General features: G+C 39.4%; 1 protein-coding gene across 1 annotated transcript; it reads right to left on the minus strand.

The window, feature by feature from the left end:
- Nucleotides 1-302: 302 nt before the first annotated feature.
- DAW1 (dynein assembly factor with WDR repeat domains 1) lies at nucleotides 303-27,543 on the minus strand. The gene is made up of 13 exons (XM_015417839.1): nucleotides 27,489-27,543; nucleotides 26,881-26,953; nucleotides 25,119-25,263; nucleotides 20,519-20,577; nucleotides 17,438-17,560; nucleotides 16,440-16,539; nucleotides 14,808-14,915; nucleotides 12,538-12,644; nucleotides 10,023-10,125; nucleotides 8,260-8,374; nucleotides 7,098-7,174; nucleotides 4,903-5,065; nucleotides 303-337 (listed from the first exon to the last, which is right to left on the minus strand). Exons 1-13 carry the CDS (start codon nucleotides 27,526-27,528, stop codon nucleotides 303-305), a joined length of 1,248 nt encoding a protein of 415 aa, XP_015273325.1. The 5' UTR covers nucleotides 27,529-27,543.
- Between the last annotated feature and the right edge of the window lie 56 nt (nucleotides 27,544-27,599).

Raw genomic sequence — 27,599 nt, forward strand, 5'->3', positions numbered from 1 at the left:
TACATAGTTAATAACAGCATGATGCATCTCCTCCCTCCCTCCCTCCCACACATCCCATCTGGCCTACAAACAGTTACAAGGAAAGCAATGTTGCTTGTCACAACTTAACCACTAGCCTATATTTCAGTGCTAACTCATGGTTCATGCAACGTAGCTAGATAAGATCAATGAGTACAGTCAAACATCTACTTCAGCAAGGTTTTTTTAAAGGCAAAAACTGGTTTTTGAAGGCCTCAATGGTTATTGACTGTAGGAAACTCATCTCATGAAAGCCGCTAGGAAGCTGGATCAAATATCTTCAATTAGCGCCATATCCTGCATGTATTATCCTTGCTCCCTAGAAGAAGAATTAATAGATTAACAATGAATTTCATTTGTATAAGTTTTACTATATCTGATTGTGAAGTGTGGATAATGAAAGCAGAAAAACAGGGCCAGGTACAAAAGGAGAGAAGTTTATGCATATATAGGGGAAACCCCACAGTATGCAGAAAATATTAGTTCAGCCCCATACAGACACACTAATAGCAGGAAACTCTTTTATAAAAAGGGATAAGTCCAGCTTGCACATATGTCAGGGACACCTCCGGGGTCCATGATATGGGCATCTGTTCTAATGGCTCAGGCAACCAAAATAGCACCCGAACTCAACTGCCTTAAAAGTGAAGAGTGGAGCCTCAATAGGTTGGGAACTGAGAGTAGGTGAAAACTGGTTTCTTAAATCTTTTGAGCCACATTAGTGATTCTAGAGGACTACCACCCAATTACAGCCCAGGGGCGCCTGCACTGCACAGACATCCCCAGGGCTCAGAGTAGCTGCTGGGAAAGTTCCCTGTACCTCTTCTGACACAGAAGACATGCAGTTGCTACTCCCAGCCCTTTGGCTGTCTAACTAACCTCAGCCGCCAAGGAACCTCAGAAGTGATGGGAGGTAATGGTGGGGGCAGGGGGGAAATTAGATTAGGCAGTTAAGGAAGGGGTACTGAAAAACAGTTGAAGGAAAGGGAGGATGGATTAAGTTAAAGCGGGGAAACTAAGAAAGAAGAAGAAAGTGGTGCTGGGTGGTAAGGAAGGACGGTGCTAAGTATGTGAGGTCAGAAAATATGTTAAGAGTTTTGGGGAGATGATGGCATAAGGGGTAGAAAACTCTAGAGGAAAGAAATGCTGCAGAAGCAATGATAATGGAGTGATGAGGGGGAACACAAATTAGGAAAGTAATAGAGGGGATGTTGTGGGCAATGGGGAAGAGGAAAGAGATGGCATGATAAGAGGGATGTGGGGAGAATAAAGGGTGCAATAGGGATGATGAAGTGATCACATGGAGTGGAAAGAAGGAGACAGAATTAAATAGAAGGGAAAAGCAACGTTGGGGAATAAAGGGAACAAGAAAACATTACAGAAGGAACTACAGGGGAGCAGAGATCTAAAAGCAAGGATTTTTTTTAGCTTGCTCCCAATCAGCTTCATAATTCATGCCCCATACTGCAATTTACTTATAGGACTGGATTTAAGGGGTATATGTGGAGAATCCTGGGAACAATCTGCAATATTTTGTTTTGAGCCCCCACATAATATACAGATCAGAAACTATGGGTCCCAAAACCTTTTATGCAATGTGCTGGATCGATAATATTTACAACCACCCCTCCCAATGGAAACCAATTTTCTAGTTCCCAACTAGTTCAACAGGTTCCACTGTTGTTGCAACTAGATGTGCCACATCTTTTCTCGAAAGAAATGTTATCGTTTAATAGTGAAGTATATGCTTTGGGTGGAGATAGCTCTAGATTAACATGCAATCCTATGCAAAGTTATTGCAGCCAGTCTCCGGAAGGGAGCTTTGACTCTCAAAGGGCGCGTTCAGACGGGCCATTTGAGCCGGTATACATGCCGGTTAGAAATGGACTACTTATGCCCGATCACACACACAACATCTGCCTCCTGTCCCTAGCCGTTGCCTAGTGTTGCAAACCCCCTTTAAACCGGAATATTCTGCTACCAGGTCCCCAAGTGGTGTTTTCCTGGTGCTCTGGTTGTAGCTGCATTTTCCTGCCGCGTGATTGCGCCTCCGCCAGTGTAGAGCCACTTCCACTGGAAGCCCGAGGCTTCCGCTTTTTGTCCTCCATATTATTTTTAGCCTTGGCGATATGCGCTTGGGCGAAGCTTCACCCCGACGTTAATAAAACAGGGGGGGAACGGTGCCTAGTTTAAGGCTTTAGATGAGACTGGGACCAGACGAGAGTGGGACCTCACAGAGGCCAGTTTCGGTGTTCAAGTTTAAAGGGAAGTCTTCGCTTTGGGGCATGCTTTTCGGGATACAGTGTTCTGTGCATGTGCGAGGATCTCAATTATATGAAAGATTGCCTATGTGCATGCGCAAACTGTGTGGGGGGAACACCGCTGCGCGCCTGAAGTTTGTGGACAGTGTGGACACCCGGGAGCGATGTGCTGTGCGATGAGACAGGTATGTGTGACCGCGCTTGTCCCCGGATCAAATTAGTCCAGTTGGAACCGGAGTAGTTTATTTATTTTTTTAATTGACTCTCCTAAAGAGGAGAGAGTTTATGCTTTTAATATCAGAAAAGAGGAGGGTATATAGTGGGATTAAGAAAAGGTTGGGTGATACTTTCATTAGTATGTTAATCTTTTGTTAGTATTAAACAAATCTTCTTTTGGCTTCTTCTGTGAGTTGTCAATCGTCTTTCATCTTATCCTGTAAAAAAAACAATATTGTTAATATGTTAGTAGTGTCCTTTTGGTTTACTGTTAGTAAAGTCTTTTCTTGCGCATTCCGAACCGTTCTTCCTCATTTGGGTTGCCTCCCTTTCACATCTCTCAAATTATATGAGCCTTTTCCCGCTCCTACATCTTCCGGAGTCTTGACCTCTCCCTCCGAGCCGCTGTCTCTGTCGCTTCCCAATTCTTCCCATTCGGCGAGTGCTGCCTCCTCTGAACTGGCGTGTCTCTTCAAAAAGTCTTGAGCTTTGAAGTTTATCCTTAAACTTGAAGGTAAATCCTTCTGGAATCAATCAGCGATAGCTAATTTGATGGTTTTGCAAGAATAAGGTCAGTTCTTTATATACTTTCCTTTTCATTCGAATTTCAAATGGAACATCTTTCAAGATCCTGATTGTCTGTTCTCCAATCTTCAAGGGCATTGAAGAAGACGCTTTCAGTATTTGATCCCGAACTTTTTGTTTTGTAAACTTGACTACCACTTCTGTCGGCAGGTTATTCATTCTTGTAAAGTTGGAATAGGCTCTGTAGACCAGATCCATTTCCTCACTTATTTTATCTGCTTCCCAGATGGTGAGTGTTGCCAAGGCTTCCGCTATAATACTTCGGAGATCTTCTTTTTCCATTTCTTTGACGCCCTGAAATCGGAGAGTCAAATTTGATTTTTCCATTTGAAGCATCAATAACTTTTTATCTTGCAATTCTTGGTGTTTTTCCATTTTATACACCTTTTTCTTGACCTTTTGGGTATCTTCTGTTGAGACCAGGCATTTTTGCGTGATTTCCTCCATTTTCTTAGCTGTCACATTTAGCTGTGTCTGCTGGTTGCTGAGAACCCTTTCCATATTTGTCAAAGTCTGATTAATTTTCTGCATTTGCTCCAGCAGAGGGCGCAGAAGATCGCTCTCCTGTTGAGTGACAGCTGGCTCCAGAGGGCGGGAGCCAGGACCGGAAGTTCCTCCGAGCTTCTTTGCCGGCTTCTCCTGAAACTTTTTCTGCCCCGACATCTTTGTTTTATTGTTTACTTTTTAAAGGTTCGTGCCGCACAACCAAAGAAAACATCTTCTTGCCTCTCTCTTAACAATTCACCAAAAGGTAACACTGCTCTTTTCAAATTCCACTCCCCCCCTCTTCTGCTAGCTCAGTCTTTGTTATACCGAGGGGGGGAAGTTTCCCCCTCTTCCCTTGCGCTTTTTCGCTGGGGGGGGAATACGCTTCGCTCCGTTTTCCGTTTCCGACCAACAACTCACAGTTTTTGCCGAATATCTTCCTTTTAAACACTTGTTCGCTTCATCACCCGGTGACGACCGGCGGCTCTGCTAGTCCCCGTGCGGGGCAGTGCCGCGGCTAGGGCCATTGGGGCATGGGGCGAGCCTCAATTTCCGACCATCCGATCGGGAAAGAGGCACATCCCCTAAGCGCCCCGGATCGGAACCTCTGCCTGAGGTTCCTTAGGGTCTCCGCTTGTGCGGATCCTCCCCCTGGCCGCGCGTGGGCGAATCGACTCCGGGAGCTCCCCGAAGATGCGACTGCCATTCACAGAGTCCAAACCGGAAGCCTCGGAACTGGAGCAGTTTAAACCACTCTGCCACACCGTCTGAACGCACCCAAAAGCTTATATCCTAAAAGTCTGGTTGGTCTCTAAGGTGCTCCTGGACTCAAATCTAGCTGTTCTACTGCAGACCAACACAGCTTCCCTCTGAAACAACCTCCAATCAATCAATCAAGGGACATAACTTGGATTAATTTTGCATAGAATTGCACCATTAGTCTCTGGCATCTCCAGTGAAGGCATCTTGATTAACAGCTTTGTCAGTAGTGCAGGTTTACTTCCAAAAGTCTTAGAGGTAACCACCAAATTAATGAGATACTGCTAAAATAAATTTAGGTCACAAATAAAGCAGCTGTAGAATCTCCAGTATCCTCTCATTAAAAGTGTCCAAATAATAGGACAAAAACAATACAGTCTATTGTTCAACTGCTGTACTGTTCCAATATAAATTTCTACATATTTAATTCTGATTTCTCCAGAACACGGTGCAGATTCAAATCAATTTCAGACTGAGCAACTCCACTTATTCCACATTGCTTTTGTGGCCTAAAACCCCATCATTGATCTAAAACCCCATAGCTGGTAAAACCCTTTCAAGGTGAAATATTAATTACCTGTAATTATTATATCGCCTTTGTAATTGAAAGCACATGAAAATATCTCATCCGTGTGGCCTTCTAGTATTTGAATGCATTGTCCTGTCTGAGGATCCCAAAGCCGAGCAGTTTTATCACAGCTGGCTGTAAGGATACGACTGCCTTGAGGATTGAAGCAGATCTTTTAAAAGAGACAAAAAATACTTTGAAATAGCAAGAAAGGCCCATCACATTCTTTCAGTTTGTCCACCATGACTTGTGCAGGCCCCGTCAGTTATCCTGGGATAACAGCTCCTGAATTCCATTTGGCTTTCCATTTGCTTATATACACAATAATTGGTTCAAGAATACAGGAGTTGCTATGAGAGGCACTGAGACAGCTCACTTATCTTGAAAGGAGTGGGAAGGGCAACAACTACATTCATTTACCAATTAATGGGAAACAATTATATATTTTAACATCTGGCTGAGCTCTATAAATATAGTAATGGAATAGATACAGAAAGCTACTTAACTGCTTTTGGTAAACAATTTTAAAAAAAACTTATGAAAGAGAAAAATCTTTAAAGTTGGGTACCCAAAGGTTGGGTGAGAGAGAAAATATTTTGAGAAATAAATTAAACCAGAATATATGTATTTATTACGAAGTGTACCAAAATGATACTTTAAAAACATTGGTACAATCCGCCCTTGAAGTGGTGAACATTTAAGAAGTCCTGAATCTATATAACCTGATATATTTCAATATTCCTAGGTTAAAAACCTTGAACCAATGAAACAGGACCAATAATTCAATATATCTAGGTTGATAACCTTGAACAACGTGGTTCACAGGTTATCAACCCAGATATACTGAATTATTGGTCCTGTTTTATAGATTCATGGTTTTTAAACCAGAAATATTGAAATGTATCAGGTTATATAGATTCAGAACTTCTTAGTTCATAAGTTCATATATTCACTACTTCAAGGGTAGATTGTGCCAATGTTTTTAAAGTATCATGCACTTTGTAATAAATACATATATTTTGGTTTAATTAATTTCTCAAAATATTTTCTCTCTCACCCCCAACCTTTGGGTACCCAACTCTGTTGCTTCTTAAGGTTGTTCCCCCCCCCCCTTTCCGTTTTAGTTTGCTATTATTCTAGAGAAAAATCCTTAAGATGCTTCCTGAATTCTATAACCATTCCCTTATATTCTGTATCTTAATAGCATATGTGGCAATCCTCCTCACTGTATTCAATCCATGGAGAATATTTTATATAAAATGATTGTCATGAATTTTTAGAGTCTTTACATGGATATAAACTACATTAACATTTTAATTCCTCACAAATTCTTTCATTAGCTCAGCATTAAAATATTTGATTATGTAACTAACAGATTTCATTATACAGACACAAACATTTCTTTTACTCTCTGCAAGATGTCAAAACTTGTCTGTACCTTCTAAAATACAAACACACACAATTAGCAACAACACACTTCAAATCCCTAAAAATCTGCAAATGTAAGGAAAGGGGTGCGGCCTCTCTGAGATTTCTGCATATATTTTATTTGATACAAATAGTTGTGTTTACTCCTTCGTAGGTCAAACTGAACTATTTAAGCCACCTTAAGAACTGAGCGTGGAGGTCAGCTGCAGGATATAAATGCTTCAAAGAAAATAAAATAGATATATCTAATGTTTTGTCAACTAGCTGTTGGTTCCAGCTTCCTTGCAAGGTGTGTGACTGAGTGTATGTGTGTGTTTGTGTGTGTGCACGCCCGTGTGTGAAACTATAAACAAGGGAAATGATATGCTTGTGTCATATACCTGTGTCTGCCTTATATTCATAAGACAAAACGAGACAATAAATGCAGCAATTTACAGTTAACTTTCCTCAGACCCTGCACTCTCACACTCCGGTTTAAATGCTACCAAAATCACTCAGACACATCTGTATACAAATAATGGTAGGATTTTAGCCACGAAGTGCATGGATACAATTTCTCAGCTAACACTTCAATCAGAGAATTGTCAATCCCTGTGCTCTCCTACCACACTGGATTCATACAAGGAAAAGGCAAGTGACAAAATTGTTTTCCTGGGCCATACTCAAGTGGCAAGAGATTTTATGAACCAGCAGAAGTCCCACATGAAGTATGCTGGAATCTCATACTAGTAAGCTAAGGTCACTGACAAATAAAACTACAAGAGCATACCACTAACCTTTGAAATCTCTCCTCCATGACCTTCAAGTTTTGCAATACATTTTTTGGTTTCTGCACTGTAAACTCTTGCTGATCCTTTCAGGCAGAAATAAATTAAATTAGTACAGGGTTTTCCTATACTTATTCGTCCTTATCCTGTCACAGTTAACTGTTTTGTCAGAGACTTTGAAGGGACATAAGAAATTAAGGGTCAGAAATGTACTAACATAATGTTAATATTCAACATGAGCCCTGTACTGTTCAAACAAAGGGGACAAAGATTAAAACATTATTAACAACTGTTGGTGCTATTATGGAGCCTCTCCATGTTGCTTGTCCCAAACCAGTTCCCAGCATCCTGTCAGAGTGTCTCTGCTTCAAAAGGTTTCTTTGTGGCTTCTACATGGAGGCCATAATATTCAAATCAGCCTCCAGGTAGAAAAGGTGCAATTTCCCATGAAAATTACTGGGAGCCTCTAGTGTCTGTGGGTTACCATTTGAAGGTATCTTACTGCACAGAAAGGAAGAGCCATTTTGTTCGAATGATAAAAGGGTTGGAACACTTTCCCTATGAGGAATGGTTAAAGCGCTTAGGGCTCTTTAGCTTAGAGAAACGACGACTGAGGGGTGACATGATCGAGGTTTATAAGATTATGCATGGGAAAGAGCAGGTAGAGAAAGAGGTACTTTTCTCCCTTTCTCACAATACAAGAACTCATGGGCACTCCATGAAATTGCTGAGTGTTCGGGTTAGAACGGATAAAAGGAAGTACTTCTTCACCCAGAGTGATTAACACTTGGAATTCGCTGCCACAGGAAGTGGTGGCGGCTACAAGCATGGACGGCTTCAAAAGGAAATTAGATAAGCATATGGAGCAGACGTCCATCAGTGGCTATTAGCCACAAGGTATAGATAGGGGCTCTGGGGCAAGTGATGCTCTGTCTTCTTGGTGCTTGGGGGGGTCAACAGTGGGAGGGCTTCTAATGTCCTGGCCCCACTGGTGGACCTCCTGATGGCACTGGTATTTCTGGCCACTGTGTGATACAGACTGTTGGACTGGATGGGCCTTTGGCCTGATCCAACATTGGCGTCTCTTATGTTCTTATGTTCTCCCACAGTTGCTTTTTCAGCCAGCTAACAAGATACAAAGACATTTTAACTGATGAATTAATTTACCTACCATCAGCTGAGGCAGTTGCAATATGCTGTCCAGTGTAATCAAAACAAACATCTAACACTTCATCATCATGACCTGTTAAAGTTGCCACGCGTTTGCCAGTCAAAGCATTCCACAGCTGTAATTTAAACAGAGAGCAGAAAGCAACTATGTAGTTAAATAATTCTAGGCAAACAAAGGCTCATTTGACCAAACTGTTTGGTGCTTATGTCAATCATTATAGCTATTATTCTGTATGTGCACATAGTTGGCACAGAGCAGAATAACAAATGCTTTGTGCTAAATGATATCAGTCCAAATCAGGTATCAATTGAAATTTATTTAATTCTAGTGGCTCTTTTGGAGAGCCATCTGGTCCAGATATCAATAAATACTAATGCTTCCCTTTCAGACCAGGTTGCCCTGCAGCATTCCACTTTGGATGTTCTTAGAGCTTAGGATGTTCTTATGCAAACAATGCATATTTTCAGTTGAATGGAGAAATGGATAAGAGGTTGGCCAACAGAGAATGACAAAGGAATAGCGATTTTGGCAATGGTTACTATGCTAGAGTGATGGGACTCCTGAAACTTTGATGAGTCAAACAAGACATGTCTGGGATCTGACTTCTGGAGACATTCTCAGCAAAAACTTCATATTCCTAATCCTTTTGGTAGAACAAAATTTCATTTGGCTTTGAGTTCAAGAAACCCTCCCATTCTTGCATCTGATCACTCTATATATTACATTGATCCCGCAATCACAACAAGGCAATTCATATCCCAATATGTCTCCATAGCAAATATTAGGTATGACTGCAAAATCCAACTGCATTGCATTTCATAATCCAAACTATGTCCCCAATTCCTCAGATTGCTCATTGGATCAGATCCCATTCCAAGAAACTGAAAATGAGGATGTCAACCAAGTTGGAGTATAAGACTCAGTCCTGGCATTTAGCCTCTGTAAATGACTAGACTACTTCTTGGACAAGAGATCCAGGCACCATGATTGGTTTACTTCTAAAATATAAGAAGTGTACACTTTAAGGCTCTCGGAAGCAATCCAGAAACTTGGGGAACTATTTCTAAGTCCCTCGCTTACTTCACCGAGAAACCAGAAATACAAACTTCTGATAATTGAGGCACTTATAGAACCATCTCTAAGAGTCTAGATTGGAATTTTTTTCTCCATTGTCTCCAGTTTTTGCAGACACTGAAAAAAACTGGATCCAGGGTGTTCCCTCTGTTCCAGGTGTCACACTCTGTCAAAATGCACAAACTTCAACAAAAGATCTTTGGCTCTAATCCTACAGAGTAGAGAGGAAATAATGCGGGAATCTGCTCAGCTGTAGCAAAACTGCTGACATTAGCTAACCTGCGACAAGAAAAACTTGTTCTAATAGCACTATGATTATGCCAGGGCTCCTATACATTTAGATGACACAACGTGCCATTAATCAACCATGAATACATGGTTCACTTTCAAACACTGAATGTAACAGATAAATAAAAATTGATCATATGATGCCTCTCTGACACATGTTGAACAGCACAGGAGTAAAAATTTCAATAGCAGCTCAATAAACAAGTACCAATATGCCAAGTATTTAAATCTCTCAGTCTCTATACTGAAAGAGCCTCTTATTTATATTTATTTAGTAATGTTTCATCAAGGATCAAAGGTGTATATATCAAAGGTATGTATATTTGTTTGTGTGTGTGTGTGTGTGTGTATCTGTCTGTCCATGGTACATGAGAAATTTTACAAGAATCCCACTTTCTTACCATGCATGTTTTGTCCATTGATCCAGTCACAATCAGAGTACAGTCCCAGTTGAACTGTGCACTACTTATTTCTCCCCGATGGCCAATTAAAGTATGCATTCTTCTGTCAGAAGAGGGGATAAAAATTCAAATGGTTTATCTGCTTCAAATCAAGGATACATACATACCATACAAATTTGGTCTCCGTCTTTCTAGAAGTTTAGAGAAAAGGACAACATGTCTGATATGCTCCATGTAGCAAGAGTATTCACCACAGATACACCAGTGTTTACACAGTACACGTGTGAAGATCCAGTTCACAGGAATACCTGGTACCTATGTAACAGGAATCTCCCATTTGTTGTAGCTTCCAGACTCTTAGCCCCTGCACATTTGGATAATACACTTCAACTTCAATTCATGGCATTCCAAATGTGAAACAGATCATAGGTCAAACATATTCTTCTACTCAAACACAATGCAGGTGCAAGAAAGAATGATACAAAAACTGAATACACCCTTACTTGGTTAAAGGAACAATGATCTATCCAATGAGCAGCTTTTCTGTACCCAAATGGATGGTTAAGCAGTGGGTATACACAAAATTAGAGGGCAGTAACAAAGCACTCCTGTTGTTACATTGCTAAGGGACTCTGGATCAGGGTGTAAAATTGTTTCATGTAAATAATTACAAAGAGATGCAACCATATCACGATTACAAGCAGTTCCTAATTTTATCTGTGTAGTCTGAAATTAACCAATATGAGCGTGGCATGAATTTACAGCCCACTCTGGCATATAGTTATTTCTATGAGCTCAAAAGATAACTGCCAGGGGTGTGTGTTCAGTATAAACCAAACCGAATAAATACCTGAAAAATATTGAAAAGGTATTTCTCAGGTATTTATTCAGCCAAATGCAGACAATCTGATTCGGCTACCGGTATAGCTGGCCTGAACAAAAGCCAATATTATTCAGCTTTTATTCAAGCCAGCTATATCACTAAGTCACACTGATGCAGCTGCAGCAGTGCGGCTTGGAGAAGGCATTTCATTCACTTGTGAAGGCAGCCTTCCTTTCACTCCTGGAGTCACACCACCTTGGCAGCACCTTTGCAACTAAAAGGAGAAGGCATTTAACTTTCCTTCTGTCATGGAGATGTGCCATCACAACCACACAACTCCACGAGTGAAGGGAAGGCATTTTTTAAATGCCAAATAAATTCGGGTTTCCCAATTATTTACCTGAATCCCAATATCATACCGATATTGAATCCCGATATTGGGATTTGAAAATATCAAAAAATACCAATATTTTTTGATCCGATGGACCCGAATTCAAAAAAGCTAATTTTTTTCCCACACCCCTAATAACTGCCTAATCCATAGATCAGTTCCTCAAACATCCAGTAATTTGAAATACTTAATACAGATACTATAATAAAAGGACCTAAAGTTATACTAATACTCCAATAATTTCATTTTGGTATCATGCTCTGCATATACCCATATCAGGGTTTGTGATATATGCTGACGCACTGAGGACTGTTCTGTTGAGATCTGCTTTCTCTAATGTAACAAGTATTTTAGTAAGCCTATGCTATGTTCAAGAGTAACAAGTTCTATGTTCTAACGTAACAAGTATTTTAATATAGCCTATGCTGTGTTCAAGAGTCATAATTTTAACATATCACCAAATCTAGCTAACTGTTGAAGCACCTTTCAGGTGAATGAAAAATGAAAATTAGCTATCAATGCCTATTCCAGTGAATAGGTTACAAAGCACTGGATCCTATATAGTATTAATACTAAATATGTACTAAAGGGTCCATATGTTAAAATGGATGTATATTACATTAAAAGAATCATCAGTGCAGCAATCAAGCAATCAATTAAATGAATCTAATATGAAAGACTTGTTCTTTATTTTTTGTTCAGTTATTACACTGCACATAGAGGTGTCTTAATTAACAATTCTGCTGAATGAAAAGATGCTGACAGCAACTCTTCCAATGTCCTATTTGTTTGCTGAGATCACACAAAAAATCATGTATTCACATTTATCTAAATAATTACTTTATGTAATTCATATTGTGGACTTGTAATTGCATTGGTCATTCAGTAATGTATAAAAACAAGTGGAGGACCCACAAAAACGTATGAGGGGCATTTCATTTTTTCCTCTATCTTCTCCCTACTATTTCCTCGTTCCCTCCACCTAAAAGTACAATCCAGCAAAATATATAATCTACCACTGCCGTACTATGCTGTTTCACATTATTAATCTTCATGAAGAAATGTTCTGTTAAGTCTCTGGCAAAAGGAGCCCAGATTTGTTCATAGGGAGTACCACAGAGCAGTAATATGCCTAGTGCTCTCTTTCTGTCTTCGCTAAGCTTTCTGATGCCTTAAATGCTTTCTGATGCTCAAAATACAAGCAAAACAAGGCAGATTCAGAATCTGAAGTCTTTTTTCCATTTTCAAACCCTTGTAAATGTTCATTAAAACATGAAACAAGACAAGGTTTAATGTAGTACCTGCCTGTGCCAACATCCCACACAGCAACTGTATGGTCAAAGGAACCTGTGATGATCCTGTCTCCTGTGGTGTTAAATGATAATGCAATAATCTCTGCAGAATGCCCCTAGAAGTTATAAAAAGGAGATTTCAGATATTTTTCTTTCCCCTAGATTTAACAACCATTAGCTATTCATCCACGTTTTCTTTGTTCAAAAGTGAGAATAATAATTCCCTCTTGACATTATAAAGAGAAAAATTGCCACATCTCTTACGCAGTTTGCCAATCTACTTGATAGCAGATAGCGCAGTGTCCGCTTCTCAGAAAGTGTCAGTAGCTGTTTCATCCAAGGAGTAATATATTTGTTTCATGCAGTATTGTTTTGGGGACATACTAAAACAATATGAGCTAGGGAGTCTACTTGATCTGAACAATAAGGGCATTTGCATTCCTCTGCAGGAATTCTATTATATCTCCCTTGCACCTCAGCTGTCTAAGGTGCTATACCTTGCCAATAGAAAAGCTCATCTAAACTTATGAATTTCTAACCAGAGGAAACAGTCTGGCAAGGAAAAATTACCACTGAAGGGTATTTGGAAGAAGAGTGAAGAACATTTATGATTTGCATCCTTGAACACCAAGGATCAATCTTCATTTAAGATCTTATTTTGAAACTTTCTACAAGCTTACTTTCCTAGTACTGTTCCTTGCAGCCTTAAGTTGCTTTATGGGGAGTGAAATTCTTTTATCTAAATTTCTACTCCAGGGGGATGTAGAGGTATCTGAAATTAGAAACTGAAACAAAATAGGAGCTACTGGCAGCTCAAAAAGGGAAAACCAAAATTTAATGACACTGATAAATAATAGTGGACAAGTTTGGAAGCCCCAGCAACAATTGCAAGGTGGAGGAGGAGATACATCATGGAATATCCAACAGGTTTCTAAAGAATTTGACCTGAAGAAGATCAAGACATTCTATATGACCAGTATACCATACTGGCGCAGCATATCTGATGAGCAAATGTATAACTGCTCTATAAAGAATAAGAAGTGCTGGAACAGATTGCCCTCCTTTGCAATAAAATAATATTTTAAAGAAAACAAAGGAGAAGTTTAACTTCTCCATTAACATATGGATATGGAAATCCCAAGAAAGATTTTGTGTAAACATAACCCAGAGGTACTTGAGAATTCTTGCTATCTCGACTGAGTTTCCATGCAAGGATAAAGAACGTGTCCTTTTTAGTTTGGCCACTTCCCCCCAGAAAGCACTTTCCTGGGGGCACCTTCTTTGGCAATACGTAACTTGGACCATGTAAATCCAATCCTCACCAAACTTGGAGGGCAGGTAGAGGAGAATCAGCCACAGATCCTCTGTAAGTTTTGCATCTCTACAATGCTGGAGGCCTTTCTACCGGGTCATGAACCTCACAAACCAAACCAGTTCATTTGGCCCCTAAAAGTTCATGAAGTTCGTGGTTTGCGAACTGGGCACGCCACAAGCCACAAACCAAACTGCATTTCCCCACTTCATAAACATCCCTAAGTCTGATGTAATCAATAATGCTGGACTTGAACCAAGGAGACATGGGGGTCAAATCATCACTAAGTCAAGACTTGGGTCAACAACTCTACATCTCAACCCATCATAGTTCTCATGATTGCTGGGGAGAGTACATAGGACTGTGCACATTAGCTGACACCAACAGGCTTAGAAGGATGTCACTCTGCTGTGTGTCACAGCGTGGTGCACAGATGGCATGAGAGCTCTTTCATCTGAACCAAGAGAGGTAATGGGAGAAAGTGGTTTCACCTTACTACTTAGTTTCTGATTGAAAAGAGATTTCTCTCTGTCTGTCTCTCAGCAGGATAGCTCCATTTGGTAATAAGTAATCTAAAAAATAAGCTATAAGGCACTAAACAGGACCTTCACGTGTAATCCTAGACAGTAATAGGTCTTGAGGTAATTTTATAGTGCCTTTGAGTACAGAGAACATATCAAAGCATATTATGATAAGACCATTTTAATTAATAAAGAAGTCCATTCTACCATGTAGTGATAATGCATTAAATTAGCTAAAATGAGATATTTGATTAAGTCACAGCTTTTGGTCTTCCTTTATGCTCTCTTACTGCATTATAGTTGCTAACAGATCGAATCATTGGGAGAAATTCTAAGCCTTTAATTTTTGCAAGAGATAATTAATAAATGCACTCATGATAGTTATTTCAATTAGAACCTATAATAGCATCAAATCACCAAAAGACCTATAAAAAGCTGGAACCCACTGTTAATGTGACCACTTCTTCACCATTCTGTATGTCCCATAGTTTAGCTGTGGTATCCATACTTCCCGTAGCAACCAGGGTACTTTGAAGATTAAAGGACAAGCAAACCTGTTACATAAAAGAGAAAAGAAAAATCTTTAAATAAATATCTAGATTTGCTTTCCTCCTTGCTCCTGGGTAGAAGGCATAGAATGAAAGAGTGCCAGCTAGTAATTGCAGGCTGGTAGAATTAAGCATACCTGTCACAAGTTTGTAACTAGCAACAAGGACACACTTGTTCATCACACATTAGATGAACACAACACGAGCCATGATATCACAACACTGTATAATGTCATACTCCCATTCCACATCACTGGCTTTTTATGGCAGGATAGGGGGCATTGGTACGCAATGGCATCATAATGACACATGTCAACTTTATGTTATAAAGAAAGGGGAAATGCAACACAGGCTGATAACTCTACATTAAATCTGTTTATATTTCCACTTGAGCACTGCTGGATCCAAGCTCAAATCTCTGGTAATGTGAGGCTATGAGAGAGGAAGCTGACAAAGATGCTTGCTTATAAGAACAGAAAAGCCCTGCTGGATCTGATCAATGGACCATCTAGTCCAGCATCCTTTCTTACACAGTGGCCAACCAGTTCCTCTGGATGGCCAACAGCAGGGCACAGAGGCTGAGGCCTTCCCCTGATGTTGCCTCTTGGCTCTGGGATTCAGAGACTTAGTGCCTCTGAATGTGGAGGTTTCCTCAGTCACCATGGCTAGTAGCCATTGATAGACGTATCCTCCATGAATCTATCGAATCCCCTTTTAAAGCTGTTTATTTCTGTGGCAGCGAATTCCACATTTTATTCACTTCCTGTGTAAAGTAGTATTCCCTTTAGTCTGTACTGCACCTACTACCCATCAGTTTCATTGGATGCCCTTGAGTTCTAGTATTTTGGGAGAGGGAGAAAAAATGTCAGCTCTCTCCACCCCATGAATAATTTTATAAACCTCTATCACGTCCCCCCTTAGTCATCTCTTTTCTAAACTGAAAAGTCCCAGACACTTCAGCCTTTCCTCATTGGGAAGGTGCTCCAATCCCCCACTCATCTTGGTTGCCCTCCTCTGTCCTTTTTCCAGCTCAGATCTGAATGGTCTCATTCTTGATCAAAAATGGGCAAAACAAATTTTAATTTGAACATCTCTATACTGTTATGTACTGACTTCACAATTATTTAATTTTACAAATAAGAGGTAAGAATTGATATTAAATCTGGCTTGGAGGAGAAGGGAGGTTGAAGCTAGTTTACTTCTGAACAATGGCAGAAAGTGACAACTAAAGTTTTTAAATTTGGAATTCATTTAAAAAATCAGATAGTTTTACAAGACAAAAAAAATCCCCTTTAGCAACAGCTAAAAGGTTACAACTAATTAAGAACAAAAATACATCTATCAAATTCAACTTAACTGGCTACATTTTTCAATGTTTTTTTTAGAATAACAACTTGTGTTTTTGTGTCTGTTAATACTGTTTCAGAATTAGAGGGAAAATCAGACCATTTTAGAGAGGTTCAGAAGACAGGTATTTCTATAAATGACAATGAAATGTTCCACTGCCTATACAAAGGCTCATGTACTCACTATCTCTGCAGTATGTCCTCGAAAGGTATAATAGCATTTCCCTGTATCCACACTCCATAATTTGCAGGTCTTGTCAAATGACCCAGTAGCAATCTTGTCACTAAATGAAAAAAAATATGTTTTCATTGGGCAGAGAATAATTAAATCCACTTAGTGACAAAACATAAAATGGAATTTATTGAGAGAATTAAAATTGATCTATGGGTTTCAAAAGAAATAATACTTTTCAAACAATCTAATAAATTGTATTCAAATACAAGGGACACAAAAGGTAGGCCATTATCAGCCAAGGCCAACTTTCCCACCTACCCGTCATCGGGAGAGGCTCTGGAAGATTTATTGAGGTCTTGGCCGAGGCTTACTGGCCATACTAAACTTTGCTGTTACAAAAGGCAAATCACTTTCGCCAGAGAATAATTTGAAGAAGCCACTATTTCCAAAATGTGAATTCCTTCAATTAATTTCAGTGGGTTAAAATTACTTTTTGAAAAGCTTGCTTTGACTCTAGAATCTACATTTATTAGAGATTTATACAAGATCTTGTACCCTGCTTCTCTACCATTTGCATCTGTCTACTGAATTTCTGATGAACCAGAGAGGCAATCCCTGGCTATGTAGAATTCAGCAAGTTGTAACTTGCAGATGCCTAGTCAATTTTACATATTGTCAACAAGAAAATAGATTAGAACCACAGATCTTAGTAAACAAGCCCTGTACGGTTTATAACAATAACTCCAAGTGTGAGGAGAGATGTGACCCCAACATGGAAGAGAAAGAGAAGAGAAAGAGAAAACTATGGGCAATCCAAGCTTTGGAATAAGAATTTTTCCCCAGCAGAAGGCTCTTTCCAACTCTTGTACACTGACATTCCCATTCCTCACACCACTTATGTAGAACCTAGCACAGGCTTGGGGGGGGGGGTTCAGTTTTGTAGTTCAGAGCATATAGACAGCATATATAGTCATGCTAAAGTATCTCAAAGATTCTGAAAAATATACCCATAGGGATTATTGAAAGCAATTGCATAGACCACATTCCTGTGTCCTTCCAAAGTACGAAGTTCTTCTCCTGATGCTGTGTCCCATAGCTTGCATGTTCTGTCATAACTTCCAGTGATAAAGCTAGAGCATACAAGCACAAATTATTTTTAGCAATGCTGTGATCCACACAAATGACATATCCAAAAAAATCCAATTTATACTGCTTACAATGTCTGCTTTCTCTTGAGTCAAGCATCCTGTGCACTTGTATTGCTGATCAGTTTGCAATTTAAAACAAGCACTGTTAGAGTGTATTTGTATCTGCACAGTTGTCAGCATTCATCGTCACATAGTCAACCAGCCAGAAGCCACTATGAGTTTATTCTCAGAACTTATTGCTGGAGTTGATGGGAACTATAGGTTTCTCAGCAGATTCCATTTTGCAAGTCACAAAATTACGATTTCCTTTAATTCATGCAAGAAATCATGCTGAGGAAAACTGGGAAGAATAACTTACAAGGAAGACAGATAGATATCCTCTGTGCTTTTTCTGTAAACAAAAAAGTTGTTGGTACTCATAAGGTTGCACCAATTTCCACCAATTTACCCCTCAGGACTTGGAAGACACCCCCAAGGGTACCGGTGCTCAGTACTGGTTAGTACCACCACCAAATCCACCCACACCTGTGGGTATCCTAATTTTAAAGAGTACTGTGCACACCTGTGGGTATCCTAATTTTAAAGAGTACTGTGCAATGCTCTTTCCTCTCTTAGAAAGGTAAGGTTTCTACCTTGGGAAGAGGAAGAATTGGCAAGGATGGGGGGAACAGTCAGGGATGGAGGCAGGCCATCTGTGTATGTATGCACACACGTTCACAGTTTGCAAGCATCCCATCAATTGCTTACAAATGTCAGCCAAGCACTGTAAAGCGTTTTACAAAATGTGAACGGGTTCAAGTGAAGCATGGGGATGGTTGTCCATCACTATTAATTTTTAAGAAACCTCTGTTTCCTGCGCCTTAATCTGCAGCTTAATCCACTGCTGAGTGAAGTCAATGGCTATCTTTCTAGAAAAAATTATACAGCCATACTGATCCATGTAAAAGCAAAAAACAAAAACGAAATCAATGTAATAGTTTTTATTAGGACCAACCCAATTGACACAAAACATGATGCAAGAAACCTTGAACTATGTTTATGTCAATTGGGTTGGTCCTGATTATGATGGACCGTTTCAAGTTCCACCCTGATCCAATCACTTTTAAACGGTGGACTGGAATGTTGAAGCGGGGGGGGGGGATTTCGCAGTTTAACTGCTGGCCAACTGACAGGGCTGAGGGTTGTTGAATTTTGGTGGAAGAAGTGTTATGAATTCTGCTGGTTAGGCAGACGCTAGGTATTTTGAAGATAGGTAAGGTTTGGATGCTGTTCCTGTCAAAAACAGTAAAAAGGGAGAAGCCTATCGGCTCTGTGTTATAAAGATTTGGGAGTTGTTCCTATAAAAAAGAGTTAAAACAACCAAACAACCAAGCCACGCATACCACTTAAACAAATCTGTTGCTTAGTTGTTTTCATCAAGCATACTGTGTGGTTCCTTCAAACCTATGATCCCCTCCTAATAGGCCAAGTGAATGCCAGGTAGCACCCTGAGTGCAGACATTGCCGTCACTGAGGACTAGAAGACTAAGCAGTCCCCAAAGCTCAACTATAAAATAAAAGTACAAAAAACCCCAAAAGAAATGTGTAGGGTGCAAAATTTAATTCCCTAATTTCTAGGTCTGGAGATAAGGTATGTCATCACATCATTAAAAGACATTACACAGACTTTAGTGGGGCGGTTTTGAATAAATCAATATGACTGTACCACGTTTTCTAATTCCAGGATACCTAATTTCAGCCAAGAAATGAAAGCAGACTTGGGTAAAGTCTGTGTTCTCAAAACAAGGTTATACCACCTAATATGGCTTTAATTGACACTATTGCCCTGTGTAACATCTTAAATTTATTTCTAACATTGTTAATACAGAGGCTATAACATGCTCCCTATGGCTTTCAGCATGCAAAAGAACTGTACTTCTCATCTGGCATTTGAGACACTTTTGGATGGACTTGGGGTGCTTCTTGTATTTCTGTGAAAGAACAAAGAATGGATGAAATGGACTGAATTCAGTTTTCCAGAGAATGTGCTGTAGGATGACACCACGCCAGAAGTTAAGCTAACTGCCTGCTTGCATCTCCCAGTCAATCCATGCAAGATCACACCTTAGCACCATGGCCTGAAGAATTTGTTTTTCAGCCTTTATCCTTCAAAAAATTTTTGTAACATCTAACCTAATGCTGATCTCAAAATCTTGCACTTATGCTTGTGCAATCTGACTAGTCCTAACAAAAGGTATTACATGGATTTCATTTGTATCTTTTTATAACTCAAACTTCCTGTCTTCTCCATGTTGTCTGCAAGCACACTGACAGTAGCAAAGAGTAACAGCACCTCTAAACATTTATTTCTCATTTTTAGAAAATAAGAGATTCCAATACTCAGTGTATTTTCACCATTACTGAATTGCTATTCAGGAACAAAATACTAAATACTATTCAGGAACAAAATTCACCAATCAGCAACAGTTTAAAATGAGACATAATGAAGCTCCATTTACTTAAGTTCCACTTACTCCATTTACTAAAAGTCTCCAAGTGCTTTACTGTACTTCTGTGTTTAAACTATTTTACTAAGCCTGCCTTTTGCCCATGGTGACATAACACTCTGATACTGGGGAGATTTTGTGGTAATTTAAGTAAGCTTAAGTAAGTGGGAGGGGAAGAAACCTCCAGAAAAATAATACAATTTTGAGAGAATTGCTGCTAAAATTATTCTATATTACTACCTTCAAAGTTCATCTTAAAAATGAAGACATTTGGGGAAAAAATGTTGGATTGTTTTTCTTAACATCTCCAGTCCTCATAGTGATCTTTAGTAACTGTAACTTAACTAGAATGTCTGAATAGGAGACCTGTTATAAGACACCAATTACAACGTATGCTTAGATGTGCCATTCCTATTGTAGATGATACACTTAGAATTTAAATGCCAACACTTACCAGGAACCAGATTTGTTAAAGGCAACATTAGTCAGAGGCAAAATGTGTGCCCGAAGTACCTGAAATATATAAAAACTGTTGATGTGATTTTCCTCACATTGTTAAGAAACTTTGCCTTCACTTATCCGCTGCATACAGATTATTGCAATCAATGGGCATGATCCAACCAAAGTTAAGCACTTTTAAATCCTGTGGATCTCAACAGTAGTGGTTTAATTTATTTATTTCAATATAAAATAACTTTCCCACTGAGTTTTTTTTGCTAAATCATGCTCAGTTTGATTAAATCAATGCACTAAATCAACATGGTTGAGCTATAAAACACTCAAAACCCAACCAAGTTAGTTACAATTGATTACTGTGTTGAATATGCATTGTCCAGCGCACAAGAGAAGAAATGCCTATGGGGGCAGCATATGTGAAAGCACTGTCCCTGTTTGGTCCCCCAGGCTTGCTCCCTGCACCCTCTCACACTTTTCTCTCCCCCTTCCTCCCAGCAGCCATGTAACTAGGATGCTTAGCTATCTCTCGCTCTATCCAGCAATGTTAGTTCCCAAATAATTTTTTCTTTAATTGGCTCTGCTTCACTGAGCACTAAATACTTGCTTTGCTAACATATTATTATGCTAGAAACATAGAAAACATTATTACCCAGACAACTGCAAAGAAAAGCATCAGCTTAGGCAAACACTTCTATCTCTATTTAAGAAGTATTGCAGACAGAATCAACATGCTATGAAGTGAAAATGCAATAATAGCCCTTTTGGCAATTATATTATATGTATATATTAACTATTCCCAATCAATAAGAAATAATACTGAAAGGATCTGTGTGACCCAAGTTACTGAATAATGGAAAGCACTATATTAACTCACTACTAAGGATGGATCACCACCAGTGTTCATTTCAGTTGTTTTGTCCTCCACTATCTGGGAACAAGTCTTTAAGTGGTCCATCATATAAACATGATTCTACTTCCTAAGATTCAGTTGCTTGGGGGGGAAAGGTTGGTGATTTTAGGATAACTTTGTTTTCAATCTGTGCCTTGAAGTGACAAGTCCCAAGGAGGAGGTTTGTGCCAGTATTTCTGTGACTACAGGGAGAGGAAAGTGTGGCAGTAGGATGGCCAGGTAAGAGGAAGGGAAGGTCAGACATACAGCTGTACCTCATTCCCACCCGACCCAAGAAATGGGGGCTTAGTAGTCTTGTCAGCCACCCATGAGGTCTAAAATGGCGGCTGCTAAATGACAGGCCATTCTCAATGTTGGACAAGAAAACTGATCTGGCACATTTCATCAAGTTCTGGTTAGACAAGAAGGAAGGAACTAATATGTCCCAATAAATAAGGAGATGACCTGGGAACTGACACAGTTATTCCCAAACATCCTTTACTATCCCATCAAGCTCATTTTGGCTCAGTGGTTTACTAAAGATCTAGGGATGGTGACAGAGCAGACTCAATAGAATGGAGCAACTGGGGCAGTTTGTCCTGGGCACCCACCACCACCATTGCTCCAGTGCATACACTGGCCTTTGTCCCAGGCACATAGCTTTCCAGAGTGTTTGATATTTTGTTTAATGTTTACACTAAAAGAGGACATGATGCGTTAAGTGTAAGGTGCCAATGAATCTCAACATGTAACTGTGACATAAGTGAAACTGTCCCAAACTAGATGAAGTAAATATTATTGTGTGAGAAACTAAACTTATGCTAATTTGTGGCTCAGTAATTGTTTAAAGCACTGTTTGTATATAGTATGGAACAGGTTAAATTAATGATTTTTGCTCTTTGTGTGAGGTAGTAGAAGGGCCCCCAACACCACTCCTGCCTCAGGTCCCTTAAGCCATCTGGGTACCCTTGGGCAATGAAGTGGTTGAATAAATGACTTCAACATAAATGGAGATAAAATATGGATACTTCTCTGCCATCACCGTGTCTATGCAAAGCCATCCAATGGAGCTATCTGGAGTAGCAAGGGACTTTTAAATCTAGGCCCTGAAGATGTACACCCAAGCGCATATTCTACCTCTCTGTGACCCTTCTGCAAACATTTAATGGATAAAATTGTTCATATTCACAGTGATCCAGCTTCTGTCATTGTTGTAATCCTAGAATGCTACCAAAGTACAGTTTCTGTGCAGCTGCTCGCACTGTAGTCACTAATATCTGAAGATATGGACAAATTGCTTGGAAGAATATGGCCTACTGCTCTGCCCCATGCCCAAACCTTGCCTAACTTAGTTTTTGTATCTGGCCTAGAAAGGCATGGTAAATTCTTCACTGAGGGAAAGGGGTTATTTTCATAGCCTTTAAAGAGTCATTGCAAGGCATCGCCAGAAAAAACCCTCCCTAGACCCTCAGCTCTCAGCCAGTTCCAAATATTTCTTTCTAGAGTGAGCAATGGCTAGGCAACTACAGGCTTTCTCTTCACTCCCAAATTTATTAGGGCTTTAGTTTGTTTCCCAACACCCTGATTTTGTTCTTGCCAAGCTGTAGTAATTGCTGCTATTGTAGACTGAATTAAGTTATGATGGTTGTTAGATTTTAAGACCTTTTGCTGCTGATTATATTGCTGGATTCTGTTCCCATATATGATTTTAAGTTTTGATTCATATTTATCTGTTGCTATTTAATGGGTTTCTGCTGTTTTGTTCTGCTAATGTTTATATTCCTATGTGCTGTTTTTACCTTTTTAATAATTTTGTGAGCCATTTTGAGACTATTTATTGATAAAGCAGGATATAAATATTTTAAATAAATAAAAAATAGACTGTCTTTCAGTACCAATGTAAGCCACTTAGCCACATTGCACAGTGAACACTGCAACTTAGGGTCTGAAGCGCTTAAATAGTTGCATGCCTTGGTCAACCTATACCGCTAATCTCTTTCATCAAAAAGCCTCTATGGAGCCAACAAATCTTCCTATCCCACTGTTAAAATCACCATTGGATAATTTGCAACTTAGGATAGCTCAACAGAGCCATCTTTTGCCAAGAAAAAGGTACTGCAATTCATTAAAATACTGCCATTTTGATTATACCAGTTCCAACTGAAAAAATACTTGTTCTCTTTTATTCTATTGTTGAGAGGACTTGAAATTAATATATTTATATGAGAGTAACACAATTGTAGGTGAAAACCCACTGAAGCAGGAGTTGCTTGTCCAAAAGATAGCATCTTGTTTCTTTACAAATGTGCTCATTAAGGACTCAGTAAATTTACTCTTCTAGCCTGTCTGAAACTGCAACGGGGAAAGAGTATCAAATTACTGGCAAATGACAGTATACTGCTGACCAGGCTGCATTTCACTTGAAAGGCCAGAATCATCTAAACTAGGCCTGCTCATCTAAACTTCGATAGGTTGCACTAAAAATTAAACAGCAACAAGCGTTCCTTCTAAAACCAACAGAAGCTGTTATAACATACACTTACATCAGCCACATTAAATGTGCCCCAGTTAGCTGAAGCAACAGACCTGTTTCCCCAGCAGTCATGCTTTGCCAGGCTGCTTGGGTGATGCGTCACACGTTTGTTCAACATGAAAACTAATATTCTTGTTGGGAAAAGGGTATCACACATGAAGGGCCTTACAATTGTACTAATTCTTCCTGATACATGTACCTGAAGAAAAGTGAAAAAGATAGGCTGGAATTCAAAGACCTACTCTTCAGCCATACTGAAGGGCATACCCAGATGAATTTTAATTTTTTTTTCTTTGAACAACAGGAACCCCCTCCTCCCCATAAACCCATATCACAAACTACTGTATTTTCTGGTGTATAAGACTACTTTTTAACCCAAGGAAATCTTCTCAGAAATAGGGGGGTCGTCTTATACGCCGGTAAATACAGTCTCTGGGCAAGTATATCCCAAACTCTATATTTTAACTGGAAAAGTTGGGGGTCGTCTTATACGCCCAGTCGTCTTATACGCCGGAAAATACAGTAACTGCTTTTGAAAGTGCCCTTGGTTTCAAAAGGGAATCAACCGTGTGGCAACAGCCGTGAGGATTGCTCTTCAAGTAACACAAGTATAAAACACCCTTAGGCACACATCTTGGACATGCTAGTTGTGAGATTCATTGGACCCTGGCCATATAATTGTACCTCTGTGCTGGAAAAAGTAATACGTGAACCTAAACTGTGTAGGCTGTGGCTATTACAGAGCCTATGACAAACTGATTGCTGAAGCAGTGGGGGAAAGTACACCACTGTACAAATAGCAAATGGGCTTTTATAAGTAGGCTGATGCTACTAATTTTTTATAACACACTGAAATTAAATCCATTACTTTCTGTACACTTGTCAAAAATGTCATCTTTATTTAAGTCATTTGCCAATCAAATCACATGAAAACCTCTATTCTGTCCTATTTATTTAAATCAGTACACATGCAGTCTATATAAACTGTATTTAAAAAAAAAACAGAACATAGGTACAATGAAACTGAAAATAGGTACAATGAAACTGAGAGATGTGGTGACAGTGTTTATACTAAAATCAACATAGGCCATCAATCAATATTCATTACAAAGTGTTTGCGGAATGTGGAGTTTCTGCAGCTAAAACAAAGATCTGAAATTCTCACACTGCTCTTACCTTAAAAAGATAGAATTTGTGGTCCACCTGTTGCCGCAGCTTCTCCTGTAATCGCAGTATTAAATGCACAATCTGATTTTTCCGTGAAGCAGTGATAAGAGGTTCTGCCTTTCTAATGTCTTCTACTAAGGCATCTACGTCTGTACTAAAATACAGTAAGAAAGCACCACTTTTATTGTCTGGCAAATTTGTACACTTACATAAACCCACAGATCTTGCAGGTCAGTAAGTTTAAGTGATATAAATGGAGATCTTCCAGGTATTCTACACAATAATCACCACATCATGATTATAATGGGGTAGAAATTCTTGGTAGACTTCAGAACAAACAGAGAATACAATATGTACATGTACACTCACATACATAACTGCTTGTCAATTTGACAAGGGGAAAGTTTACTCTCAAAGCCAATTCCAGAAATTTCAACCATGTATTAATGGCTTAATTATAGGTAGCTGATCTTACAACCATTTATTTATTTATTTGGTTTATACACCACCCTCCCCGCCAAAGCCATGATCTTCTTGCATCTAAATTGCTCTACCTGTGTTACCCTTTATCCTACTGTAACTTATTTTAGAACATAAATCACATCTACTCTGAGACTCTTTTCTTCTAGTCCCTCCATTGTCTTCGCATAAAGTAAAAAAGTAAGTAGCTGTGCCAGTTCGTAGTCACCATACCTGCTTAAACATGGGCGGCTTATTTTGAACACTATTGACTTGCATACATTGTCAGCATGTTTAAAAGCAAGCAGCAGATTTTACACTGGAATTTTAACTTCAGTAATCTTAAAGACCAGCAACTTACATTTGTTATTAGCTTCAGTTTGTGTGTACAAAAATTATTTATTAGTTTAATTCAGGTGGGTAGTTGTGTTGGTCTGAAGCAATAGAACAAAGTGAGTTCAGTGGCATAGTACACTTGTTATGGCATGGTAACAGCGTTCCGTGTGCCTTGGTGTTTAGTCATGCCGGCCACATGACCACGGAAACGTCTTCGGACAGCGCTGGCTCTTCGGCTTTGAAACGGAGATGAGCACCGCAACCCTAGAGTCGGACTTGACTGGCTTTCGAGCAAGGGAACCTTTACCTTTATCTTACAACTTGTTATGAATGGTACACCTGTTCCCTATTACAGGACACTGAGATTGTCAAGGATCTCATTATTAGGTATACTTATAATAGTATACATAAATCATTCTCTGTCCTCCACATTACTACAACACCTTGGATTTAACTCAGAAAAGCTTTCAGAACAGCAGTAGATCTAATACTCTTAATGGCTTTGAATCATGTATGTTGCATACTACTTCCTACAGCACATGAGATTCTCGTCAAAGGTAACATCTCAATAATATCAACACCAATATTAACTAGAATCTTCATATTTAAATCTCAAATGTTTAATTGATGCCAGAGATCTTTTTCTAAAAGTCTTTATTGCTATCCTGTTACTATCCTGTTCTTGCTTATAAGAAGTAAATGTCATGGTTTCCAAAAATGTTTTTATCTCAGTTGTGAAATAGAAACCACATGCCTTTGAATTTTCAGCTGTAACATAGAAATTAATGGTCATATTGCCAGTTCTCCAAGGAAAACAGAATCAGACACTTATGTCTCTGTTCTGGAACAAAATGGTTTGATTACAAAGACTGTAATTTGATTTTGGAGCTGTTCAGCACACCTGTACATATCAGTTAAATAAACTGTTTTGCGTCAATATGCAGTTTGGTTATCTACACTAAGAGACAATACTCACGCAGCACTGAGATCTAGTAAATCTATGGATTTGGTTTTCACTTCCCCGCCTTGAATATATTCCAAAATAATGCCTTTAAAGAAGCATAACAAGAAAATTATTAACTCAATGTCAACCTGGCTAGCAAGCACTACTAACAGGCAAACACCACAAAAGGTGACCTTTACTTTCATACATAGGATTGGGCTAGAAACTTTTAAACTTTTATACTGGAAACAGGCTCCAAGGTGAGCCCTTGCCTTCTGTGATTTAAAGAGTGCGTTTATTTTAAACCATGTAAAGAATCAGCAGACTCAGGCCCATTTAGACCCATTTTCATGTTATAGAAGCACTGTAAGTAGACTGCCCAGGCTAATCCAATCTTGTCAAGGTAAGTAAGATCATAATAAGTTAATAATAAACATGCTACTTTTTAAAAATAGTTAACCCTTTCAGCTCCCCTCTCCATCCTTTCTGTCTTCCCATCACCTTGCCTTGCTCCACAACCCAACCCCGTACATAAGCCTCCTCAGCCCCCCCCCCCAACTCATCATCTTTCCCCCTCCCCATTTCTTAATATGCTCGCAGGTAGACTCCCTGCCCTCCGCCCTTGAACCGTCGTTCCGCACCCGGCGGGTAATAGCGCAGTAAGAACCGCTTCAGCTTCATCTTGTCCGAATAGACCCAGGCCGCAGAGCCAGCGTCGTTGCCATAGAAACCAAGCAAACCTACACTCGCGA

The sequence above is a fragment of the Gekko japonicus genome, unplaced genomic scaffold (assembly GCF_001447785.1).
Source record: "Gekko japonicus isolate JY-2015 unplaced genomic scaffold, Gekko_japonicus_V1.1 scaffold302, whole genome shotgun sequence".
NCBI lineage: Eukaryota > Metazoa > Chordata > Lepidosauria > Squamata > Gekkonidae > Gekko > Gekko japonicus.